This window comes from Achroia grisella, unplaced genomic scaffold (genome assembly GCF_030625045.1).
Source record: "Achroia grisella isolate CSIRO2021 unplaced genomic scaffold, CSIRO_AGI_Agris_v1 utg16252, whole genome shotgun sequence".
Taxonomy (NCBI): domain Eukaryota; kingdom Metazoa; phylum Arthropoda; class Insecta; order Lepidoptera; family Pyralidae; genus Achroia; species Achroia grisella.
The window spans coordinates 57,345-69,659 of record NW_026712664.1 but is presented as its reverse complement, the minus strand read 5'-3'; the positions used below and the strand labels follow the sequence as shown (position 1 = coordinate 69,659).

Sequence of the window (12,315 nt, the reverse complement as noted above, 5' to 3'; positions counted from 1 at the left end):
ATATCCCCAAACCAAACAGCCATGTTCTAAAAACAAACTGTTCTTTTTAGAAAAAAATATTTTATCATTAACAATTTGTAAACTGTCTGGCCAACCAAATTTAACAAATCCTATAATTCTATTTAATTGTGTATCAGTTCTCGTAATTTTTTTTATCTGATTAAATGTAATCGTAATTTATCTTCTACAAAATTCAAATAACTATAACAATCCTGCTCATAAACCTGTTTTGTATATTCTAAAGGTAAACGAGACAGCGCGTCGGCAACACAGTTTTTATTCGATGGTACAAACTCAATATCAAAATTGTACGCCGCTAACCGTACAGCATATCTTTGTAAACGACTCGCTGCTGTTTGCGGTATACCTTTATTTTTACCGAATATGTAACTGAGAGCACGGTGGTCACTACGTATAATAAAACGTCTGCCATATATGTACTGGTGGTGCTTCGTAACACCGAAAACAATCGCCAGCGCCTCCTTATCTATTTGTGAGTTACGTTCCGCTTCGTTGAGCGTACGCGAGGCACAGCTGATCGGCCGCTCGGAGCCATCGGTATACTTGTGTGCGAGTACCGCGCCCAGTCCATACGCGCTGCTGTCTACCGACAACACGAGTGGTAACTTAGCATTGTAATGCGCCAACACAGGACTTTTACTTAATGTATTTTTAATTTCCATAAATGCCTGTTCACACTGATCGGTCCAATGCCACTTGATATTTTTTTTAATAATGTATACAATGGATGCAATATATCACTAATGTTTGCACAAAATTTAGCATAAAAATTTACTAAACCTAAAAAACTTTTTAGTTGCGTAACGTTTTTAGGGGTGGGCGCTGAAAATATAGCTTCTATTTTTTTTTTATCTGTATGAAGGCCTGCCTTATCGATACGATAGCCTAGATAGGTGACACTAGATTGAAAAAACTCGCATTTAGACCAATTTACATGTAACCCGGCATCTTTTAATCTAGACAATACAGCTCTCAGATTTTTAAGATGCGTTACCCTATCTACTCCTGTCACACAAATGTCGTCTTGGAATGCTACCACTGAGGGCAATCCACTCAAGATTTCTTCAATTAATTTTTGGAAATTTTCTGGTATACACTTTAAACCAAAGGGTACTCTTTTGTAAACGAAAGTCCCTATATGTGTTGTGATTGCTGTCATGGGCTGTGACTCCTCAGACAAAAGTGCCTGCTGATAGGCATGAGATAAATCTAATTTTGAATACTGCTCACCACCCGCTAGGTTAGCAAATATATCTTCAACGCGCGGAAGCGGGTAGTGAAAATCTTTTAACAGTGGATTTAGAGTGATTTTGTAGTCACCACATATACGGATACTACCATTTTTTTTTACAATGGGGACAATAGGTGTCCCGTAATCCGAACGTTCTACTTTATAAATAACGTCATCCCGCTTTAATCGTTCTAGTTCTCGTTCCACTGGCTCGCGTAAAGCAAGCGGCAGGGGACGCGCCTTAACAAACACGGGCGTCTTATCAGTTAAATGTAATTGTATGCAAGATTTATTATAGGTTCCCAACCCATCAGCAAATACTTCGGGAAATTCAACACGTAGCATTTTAACAATACTATTATGATTGACTTCAGCTATATTATTATGACATTCTAATGTATTTAGCTGTAAGCGTCTTATCCATGTTCGACCAAGCAACGGGGGACCGCCATTTTCGAATACAAATAGTTGCAACTTATCTGAAAATTTATCATGGATAACATTCACTAAAATATAGCCTAAGGGTTTGATTATATTACCTGTGTACGATTTTAATCTAAGAGATTGATTTATTAATGTAAGATGTGAAAACAACTTATCATAACATACCTTCGAAATCGCCGATATTTTACTACCTGTGTCAATCTCGAACTTAATTTTACAATTTTCAACCTTAACGCTGACATAATAAGGTGCATCTTTGCCACTACAAGATAAATTAAAAAAATCCAAATCAATCTCAGAGTCTGAATTAGATTCATTTAAAAAAAACTGACTTTTATCTCTTTGCGAATGCTTACACACTGACTTCAAGTGTCCTTTTTCACCACACCGATCACATCTATACATTTTAAATCGACACTTTGCCGCTGCATGGCCATCCCTGCCACAACGCGGACACGGTCCCGCGCGCCGCGTGTCGCCCCGGTGGAGGTCGCCGCCGCCGCCGCCGCCACCGCCGCCGCCTCGGCCGGTGGCCGTGCCCGGCGCGCCACCGCCGCCCGCCGCCGTGGTCCGTGGGCCGCGTGCACGAGCCACTCGATGCAAGCCCTCGCTCGCCGCTGCAGCACTCGTGCTTCCACTCGCCGCGCTCGACATGCCCGACGCCGCCGTGGCTGCGTGTCTATCGGCCGCCTCGAGTGCCAGTGCGAGCTCCACCGCCCGTTTGTAATTTAGTTCGCGTTCAGCGAAAAGCCTAGATCTCATATCTTCATGGTACAGGCCAGACACGAACTGATCTCTGAGGTTTATTTCTAATGTTCCACCAAAGTTGCATGTCTTAGCGAGATGTTTTAAATTTTGAAGGTATTCGTTTATTGTCTCGCCCTGTCCCTGCTTTCGTTGCCGAAATACGTGTCTTTCTGCGATCTCCGACCTCTGTGGCTCCAGATGTTCCTTTACTATGCGCTCGAGTTCCTCGAATGTCTTCATCTCCGGTAGGTCAGGCGCACACAAGTCACACATGAGCTCATAACACTCCACACCAACATGAGTTACTAAAGTCGCCACGTGTAACTCTGTTGCAATGCCGTTTAATGTCATATATTGTCTTATTCTTCTACAATAGGTATCCCAATTATGACTGCCTATTTCGAAACTTTCTATTTTTCCTAACGGCATAATTACACTGGTAAATTACTGTACAATTTTCTAAATTTATAAAGTAAACTAGTTCGTAAAACGACTGCGCCAATGTAGTGTATTGAATGAAAGACGGTCTATCGCTAACTGGTTTATTAAGATAAAAGTACAAGTATATTTATTATGTACCCGCGACATAAGAAATAACCCAAATACCCGCATCAAATACTACAGAGTCCAAACACGATATTTCTGCTGTAAGTTTTCGAAGAGTATGTTCATCATGTGATAATACTGGTGCCAGTATGAAGTCAAGGTTAACAGATAACTAATTACTCTTATTTCGTCAATATCTTTAGATTACGTATAATAAATTCATAATATCGCTACCTATTCGTATCAAAACAAGTATTTTAGGTACTTCATGTACTAGTATATAAATTCATCAACACACAAGTAAATGATTTTCTAAATATATTCAGAGCCAAAAAGTTTTTGCATTTAAAAAATTTTGCTGATACGGAGTCACTATTGCAGGAAATTGTTGAAAAAATATATATCGAGTACAGGTACTATCGACGAATACTTTATCTAGGGAACACGCGGGAACGCGGAACGGCAACATGTTGCCGTTCCGCCACGATACCGTTATAGTGGTAGAAAGAGAGACAGTGGAGTCAGCAAATGTATCTACGGGTCGTGGCTGGATCAACATAAGTGTGCAACTGAGTGCGCGTTTATATATATATATATACACTTGTCTTTAATTCAAAGGAAACATAAATAATGAACGCATCACATTTAAAACAGTAATAAGTACGTAATATTATCACATTATCAAACAGTAAGTACGTAATATTATCACATGGTAACAGCACGTATTATGGCAAAAATAAACATCGGCTGATTTGAAAAGATTTATTATAGTAATAATAGTAATCTCAGGACAATTCACACAGCTTCATCTAGACCCAAGTTAAGCTAGCTGAACATTGTGTTATGGGTACCAGACAACTGATACAAATACAAAGATTTTTTTCGTAAATTAATATATATTATCTATACATAGAAAACACCCAGACCGTTACAAACAATCATACTCATGAATACAAATGTTTGCAGCGTGCGAGGAATCGAACCCTCGACCACCAAGCAGGAATCAAAGCGGTGTGCTAGCTAAATCGCTAGACTACCGACAACTAGCTGTACACGCGACTTCGTTGCGTGGAATGTAACTTCTTATATTTTAGAAAAATAAATTTAAATTCCACACGGACGAAATCCCGTGTACAGCTACTCATCAATAAAAAAAACACGTAGGTATCTCTAATATATTATACACTAGCTATTCCCGCGACTTCGTCCGCGTGGTTTTTAACTTTATTTTTCTAAAATAAAAGTAGCCTAAGTTACTCCTTATTACATCAGCTACCTGTCAAAAAAGGTCCCATCAAAATCGGTCCCGCCACTTCAGAGATTAGCCGGAACAAACAGACAGACAGACAGACAAAAATTGTATAAAAATAAATTTTAGTATATGTACCGTATTTATATTCATATGCTCGTAGTCAAAAACTATTATTTCAATATTACAAACAACAGGCTTCAACATTCTCAAGTACCACAAAAAAGATATATTTTCTACCGAATAAACCGTTTTTATTAAAAACAAGCTGTTCCCGCGACTTCGTCCGCGTGGAATTTAACTTTATTTTTCTAAAATAAAAGTAGCCTAAGTTACTCCTTATAAATCAGCTACCTGCCAAAAAAAGTACCGTCAAAATCGGTCCAGCCATTTCAGAGATTAGCCGGAACAAACAGACCGACAGACAAAAATTATAAAAATTGTTAATTTGGTATATGTACCTTATATATATATTCATATGCATGTAGTAAAAAACGGTTATTTCAATATTACAAACAGACACTCCAATTTTATTTATATGTATAGATTATTATTTATTTATTTATTTATTCATCCAAAATAATACAAATTGTGTAGGATAACGTAATAGTAACATTACAGTAAAATTTTGTCAACAACATAATAGTAACTTAAACATTAAATCTCGGTATATCTATAGACTAGCTGGCCCCAGCGACTTCGTCCGCGTGAAATTTTATTTTATTTTTCTAAAATAACAGTAGCGTAAGTTACTCCTTATTACATCAGCTACTTGCCAAAAAAGTCCCGTCAAAATCGGTCCAGCTATTTCAGAGATTAGCCGGAACAAACAGACAGACAGACAGACAAAACTTGTAAAATGTGTTATTTTGGTGTATGTACCGTATTTATATTCATATGCAAGTAGTAAAAAACGGTTATTTCAATATTACAAACAGACACTCCAATTTTATTTATATGTATAGATTATTATTTATTTATTTATTTATTCATCCAAAATAATACAAATTGTGTAGGATAACGTAATAGTAACATTACAGTAAAATTTTGTCAACAACATAATAGTAACTTAAACATTAAATCTCGGTATATCTATAGACTAGCTGGCCCCAGCGACTTCGTCCGCATGAAATTTTATTTTATTTTTCTAAAATAACAGTAGCGTAAGTTACTCCTTATTACATCAGCTACTTGCCAAAAAAAGTCCCGTCAAAATCGGTCCAGCTATTTCAGAGATTAGCCGGAACAAACAGACAGACAGACAGACAAAACTTGTAAAATGTGTTATTTTGGTGTATGTACCGTATTTATATTTATATGCAAGTAGTAAAAAACGGTTATTTCAATATTACAAACAGACACTCCAATTTTATTTACATGTATAGATGTATAGATTTAAAAAAAGTAACAGTCATAAGGCTAGTCGTATGCCTAATATATATATAATAATGTAATAAATTCATTTAAACAGAAATTGCGGCAACATTATTTAAATTTGTAACTTTTTTACTGTCCTTCTCCTTTTTTCACATCTTTCTGTTATATCCCTATAGTTCTCTCTATATTTTCTGTTTTTCTTGTACTGTACTGTACTTATAATTTGATTATCGGATCATTATGTATTTACTTATATACAATATTTATACATTTATGGGTTATATTTACATATATATTTATGTATGTATATTGTTATTTTTTTATAGAAATGTATATTTTGCTTATCTTTATAAATCTTTTTTTGACATTTCTTATTTATATTAGTGCACCGCCAATAATCTTTCGCTGCACCACCCATGCTTGCCAGTTAAATAACGCGGCAAAATATTAAGTCCCCCACATGTACAAATTTTTTTGTGCATTAACGTCACAGAAATAAAAAAAATACACTACTGTTTAATGAAAATGCGTATTGTCTAGTGCTTTGAGATGTATCAAAATAAGGTCAACAAAAAAGTCCGTGATGGTATATCTCTATCTCTTAAGGATAACCAAAAATAACCATTTTTTATCTTTTACATTTGACGGGAATTGTTTTTATCGTATGTTTCCCTTAAAATCATGTAAACAATGTTATTATGCCATAATCTAAAGAAATAATAATATTTTATAGTGATATATCCACTATAAAACACCAAAAAGTAGCAATGTAATTCGTTACGCGCGAATCAGCTGTTATAAGGTCAAAGGTCGGTGCACCCCTCGTATTTGATAAATAGTGCTTCTCTGGATGTCTTTAAGAGAAAATGGCAGTATGTACGTGTATATGTACAAGTCCTTAAGTGTTAAGTTTTTCAAATGAAAGAAGAATAAATATTTTTAAGTACAGTACTTACGTACATTAATATAATACCTACTTTTTACTTGTATCTATTGTTATTAAAATTAAATTATAAGTTCTTAACTTGACCACGACTATGTGACCCTCTCTTGGCGCCAAAACGAGTGAAAAAATGAACAGCATACGACGACGACGCAGTACCTATAGAGTGGAGCAACTGCTTATTCAGTTTTATTCAACTATTTAGTCCCTCCACCGTTACAATGAATGGAGGCGGATATTACAATGTAGGTAGCATTGCGAATATAAAATATCTAGATTAGGTATAATAAATTCATAATTCATAGGCCGTTACGGTATCAGAGCCAAAAAGTCTTCTTTCTTTGTTTATGTACTGTTAGATGCGACAGCGACTTTGTTTTATACTACACTATGTAATGATTGATATACCTAAAATAAATAAAATATCTGAGGTTTGGACAAAAATTCAAAAGGTACTTTATTTTGAAAAAGTATTTTGAAAATACCTATTTTGCATTTAGTATTTGAAATACAAAACACAAAACTATTTTTGGGCTATTTGTATTATTTGTATTATTTTGGATGAATAAATAATAATCTATACATCTATACATATAAATAAAATTGGACTGTCTGTTTGTAATATTGGAATAACCGTTCCTCACTACATGCATATGAATATATATAAGGTACATATACCAAATTAACAATTTTTATATTTTTTGTCTGTCTGTCTGTCGGTCTGTTTGTTCCGGCTAATATCTGAAATGGCTGGACCGATTTATAAGGAGTAACTTAGGCTACTTTCATTTTAGAAAAATAAAGTTAAATTCCACGCGGACGAATCGCGGGATCAGCTAGTTTTTTATAAAAACATCTTTTTTGTGGTACTTGAGGATGTTGAAGCCTGTTGTTTATAATATTGAAATAATAGTTTTTGACTACGAGCATATGAATATAAATACGGTACATATACTAAAATTTATTTTTATACAATTTTTGTCTGTCTGTCTGTCTGTTTGTTCCGGCTAATCTCTGAAATGGCTGGACCGATTTTGATGGGACCTTTTTTGACAGGTAGCTGATGTAATAAGGAGTAACTTAGGCTACTTTTATTTTAGAAAAATAAAGTTAAAAACCATCATTGTATTTGTATCAGTTGTCTGGTACCCATAACACAATGTTCAGCTAGCTTAACTTGTGTCTAGATGAAGCTGTGTGAATTGTCCTGAGATTACTATTATTACTATAATAAATCTTTTCAAATCAGCCGATGTTTATTTTTGCCATAATACGTGCTGTTACCATGTGATAATATTACGTACTTACTGTTTGATAATGTGATAATATTACGTACTTATTACTGTTTTAAATGTGATGCGTTCATTATTTATATTTCCTTTGAATTAAAGACAAGTGTATATATATATATATACGCGCACTTAGTTGCACACTTATGTTGATCCAGCCACGACCCGTAGATACATTTGCTGATTCCACTGTCTCTCTCTTTCTACCACTATAACGGTATCGTGGCGGAACGGCAACATGTTGCCGTTCCGCGTTCCCGCGTGTTCCCTAGATAAAGTATTCGTCGATAGTACCTGTACTCGATATATATTTTTTCAACAATTTCCTGCAATAGTGACTCCGTATCAGCAAATTTTTTTAAATGCACAAAAACTTTTTGGCTCTGAATTTATTTAAAAAATCATTTACTTGTGTGTTGATGAATTTATATACTAGTACATGAAGTACCTAAAATACTTGTTTTAATTCGAATAGGTAGCGATATTATGAATGTATTATACGTAATCTAAAGATTTTGACGAAATAAGAGTAATTAGTTATCTGTTAACCTTGACTTCATACTGGCACCAGTATTATCAGATGATGAACATACTCTTCGAAAACTTACAGCAGAAATATCGTGTTTGGACTCATTAGATTGGTCTCGATGAATAGAGTTTAAAAAACTTAAAATAAATGGTAATTAGAAATAACGTATAAAAACACTCTACGCAAAATTCAACCACTTTAAAACTTAATAATAATAATTAGGAAAAGATCAAAGCTATAAGTGCACTGAAAGTAATTGATGGCTTCCACACAATATTTTCAGTACTAAACAACTCTGTTTGTTCAGTAAAAGTGTAAATACACTGGTAACCTTTAATCATATTTTATATGCAAACATTACATATACAAACCCTAAAGTTTTATTTCAGAATGGCCAGTAGTTTTCAAGAAATAAGTCTTTGAAATTGTACGTGTAACTTATATATATACTAGTTTTTTCACAAGAATGAACAAAAGCAGAATGGCCTAGTTGGTAGTGTACCTATGTACGAACTTACACACCCCCGGGTTCGATTCCCACCATTGACTATTGTTATTTACTTCTTTTTGTTTTTTTTTTAATTTAATATTTTAATAATTAAATTAATTTTACTAGTTAGGAGTGTACCTGTGTACCAACTTACCACACAGACATCCCGGGTTCGATTCCCACCATTGACTATTGTTATTTACTTCTTTTTGTTTTTTTTTAATTTAATATTTTAATAATTAAATTAATTTATACGAGAAAAACGTAGTTAAGTATTAAATTAATTTTACTAGTTAGGAGTGTACCTGTGTACCAACTTACCACACAGACATCCCGGGTTCGATTCCCACCATTGACTATTGTTATTTACTTCCTTTTGTTTTTTTTTTTTTAATTTAATATTTTAATAATTAAATTAATTTATACGAGAAAAACGTTAGTTAAGTATAAATTAATTTTACTAGTTAGGAGTGTACCTGTGTACCAACTTACCACACAGACACCCCGGGTTCGATTCCCACCATTGACTTTTTTTTTGTTTTTTTTTAAAGTAATATTTAAAATTAACTATTTTAATAATTAAATGAATTTAATCGATAAAAACGTTGTTAAATATTAAATAAATTTTAAGTGACATTAACAATTATAGCGTGCACAAAAAATATTTTGTAATAATAAAGAAAATACATTTGAAATGTTGTGTTAATTATTTATAAGATCTTACTATAATTGTTAGCTACTTTACAATTTAGAAAGTATAATAGTTAATGTAAATTAAAATTAATTTAATACTTGACAACTTTTTGTTCGATTAAATTCATTTAATTATTAAAATAGTTAATTTAAAATATAAAATAAAGTCAAAACAAAAAAAATAATAAAAAAAAATTCTATGGCGGGAATCGAACCTTGAGCGTCCGTTTGGTAAGTTGATTTGAAATTCAAAGGCTTATTTCTTCGAAATTACTGGCCATTTTGAAATAATACTTAGGGTTCGCATACCCTTATCGGATACTACTACTACACGGAGTTTCGTCAAAATAAAATACCTAGATTAGGTATAATAAATTCATAATTAATAGACCGTTACGGTATCTGTATATATTCGGATCAAAACAAGTACTATGAAATAAGAACGAGTATATAAATTGATTAACACAAGTAATTGATTTTTGAAATATATTCAGAGCCAAAAAGTCTTCTTTCTTTATTTATGTACTTGTTAGATGCGACAGCGACTTTGTTTTATACTATACTATGTAATGAAATACCTACCTAGTACCTACATAGTACCTACATAGTACCTAAAATAAATAAAATATCTGAGGTTTGGACAAAAACTCAAAAGATAATTTATTTTGTAAAAGTATTTTGAAACTACTTATTTTGCTTTTAGTATTATAGTACTTTAAGTGTTATATTTTAAGTAACAATGTTTAATTATAATTAATACTAATGCACCAACCCCCATGACCCCCCATGACTCCCAAGACCTCCACGACGCTCCCCCTGGATCCGTCGTTGCGTCTTCTCTTCATTTTCTCAGTAACGTTGTTACAAAAGAAAAGATTCCCGTCCAAAAAATAACAAGTATTGAGGTTTGATCTGGAGTCACGTTACTCCAGACTGATTTCTATAAATATTTAGATTAGATAGACTATTATTCTTGAAATACTGGCTAGACATTATTAAGTTACTGTAGCCATAATATAGCCCAAACGTACCAATGAGGAAGCCCTTGGCAAATGCTGCGCCCTGATTGGCCCGTTTGAATTAGATCAAGAACTGGTCGTATGCCAAAAAGGTGGATTTGTATAAAATCGTGTATAAATCGCTTAATTATTATTATTACTCGTCGTGACAGTTGTGCACCCTTGGGCACTTTGTGGCTATATTTATATATATATATATATATATATATATATATATATATATATATATATCCCCTATATATATATAACTAATTACTCTTATTTATTCGAAATCTTTAGATTACGTATAATAAATTCATAATATCGCTACCTATTCGGATCAAAACAAGTATTTTAGGTACTTCATGTACTAGTATATAAATTCATCAACACACAAGTAAATGATTTTTTAAATATATACAGAGCCAAAAAGTTTTTGTGCATTTAAAAAATTTTGGTGATACGGAGTCACTATTGCAGGAAATTGTTGAAAAAATATATATCGAGTACAGGTACTATCGACGAATACTTTATCTAGGGAACACGCGGGAACGCGGAACGGCAACAAGTTGCCGTTCCGCCACCATAACGTTATAGTGGTAGAAAGAGAGAGACAGTGGAATCAGCAAATGTGTCTACGGGTCGTGGCTGGATCAACATCAGTGTGCAATTAAGTGCGCGTATATATATATATATATACATTTGTCTTTAATTCAAAGGAAATATAAATAATGAACGCATCACATTTAAAACAGTAATAAGTACGTAATATTATCACATTATCAAACAGTAAGTACGTAATATTATCACATTATCAAACAGTAAGTACATAATATTATCACACGGTAACAGCACGTATTATGGCAAAAATAAACATCGGCTGATTTGAAAAGATTTATTATACTAATAATAATAATCTCAGGACAATTCACACAGCTTCATCTAGACCCAAGTTGAGCTAGCTGAACATTGTGTTATTAATTTACGAAAAAAGTATCAGTTGTCTGGTACCCACAACTGATACAAATACAAAGATTTTTTTCGTAAATTAATATATTGTTAGGAGTATCCTCTAAATTTAATTAAATAAAAGAAACTGATAACAAATCGTATAATTAATTTTAACAAAATCAGTAAAAGAACTTATAAAGCAAACACGGTATGATACGGAGATTCGTTCGAGAGCACGTCTGTCGACCAAAAGAGGCCGCACACCGGGTTTCGCAGCCTTTTATAGACGCGCCGCACGACGGTGGCGCCACCACAGGAAGTTACACCTAACACGGCCTCTCCTGACGGAGCATCGTCCCCGATGCTTTCTGGTCACGGCGCGTCGTCTGGTCCGACTGCAAATCTTATGCGCTCTGTCCAGGCTGAAGGTATTCTCTGGGCTATTGCTCGGAGACGAGTCAACAGTGACTCTTCACAACCTGTGAACCATAAGTTAGTGGTAAGCATTTTATTTTTGGAAGTAGGATCACGTTGCCTCACAAGGACTAATCTAAATCTGATCTAAGCTTGTATACATAGAAGCCACACAAAGCTTTATACGAGAGGTAACCTATAACACACTTTACGCTACACAGAGCCTTACACGAGATGTATCCTATAACAAGCTGGATGCTGCCCAAAGCTTTACACGAGGTGAGGTGTATCTTATAACACACTCGATGCTGCACAAAGCCTTACACGAGGTGTATCTTATAACACACTCGATGCTGCACAAAGCCTTATACGAGGTGTATCCTATAGCACCCT

At 34.1% G+C, this 12,315-nt stretch overlaps 1 protein-coding gene across 1 annotated transcript; it reads right to left on the bottom strand.

The window, feature by feature from the left end:
• Nucleotides 1-152: 152 nt before the first annotated feature.
• Nucleotides 153-2,872, bottom strand: LOC131841376 (uncharacterized). Its single transcript, XM_059189693.1, has 2 exons — nt 1,016-2,872; nt 153-698 (listed from the first exon to the last, which is right to left on the bottom strand). The coding sequence occupies exons 1-2, from the start codon at nt 2,870-2,872 to the stop codon at nt 153-155; spliced, it is 2,403 nt and encodes an 800-aa protein (XP_059045676.1).
• Nucleotides 2,873-12,315: the final 9,443 nt, after the last annotated feature.

What these genes read in the sequence shown, in the direction of transcription:
- LOC131841376 (XM_059189693.1), bottom strand. Translation starts at nt 2,872, where the DNA reads ATGCCGTTAGGAAAAATAGAAAGTTTCGAAATAGGCAGTCATAATTGG. An exon ending in GTGTGACAGGAGTAGATAGG is followed by an intron (nt 699 to 1,015) that starts GTAACGCATCTT and finishes TGGACCGATCAG; the next exon opens with TGTGAACAGGCATTTATGGA.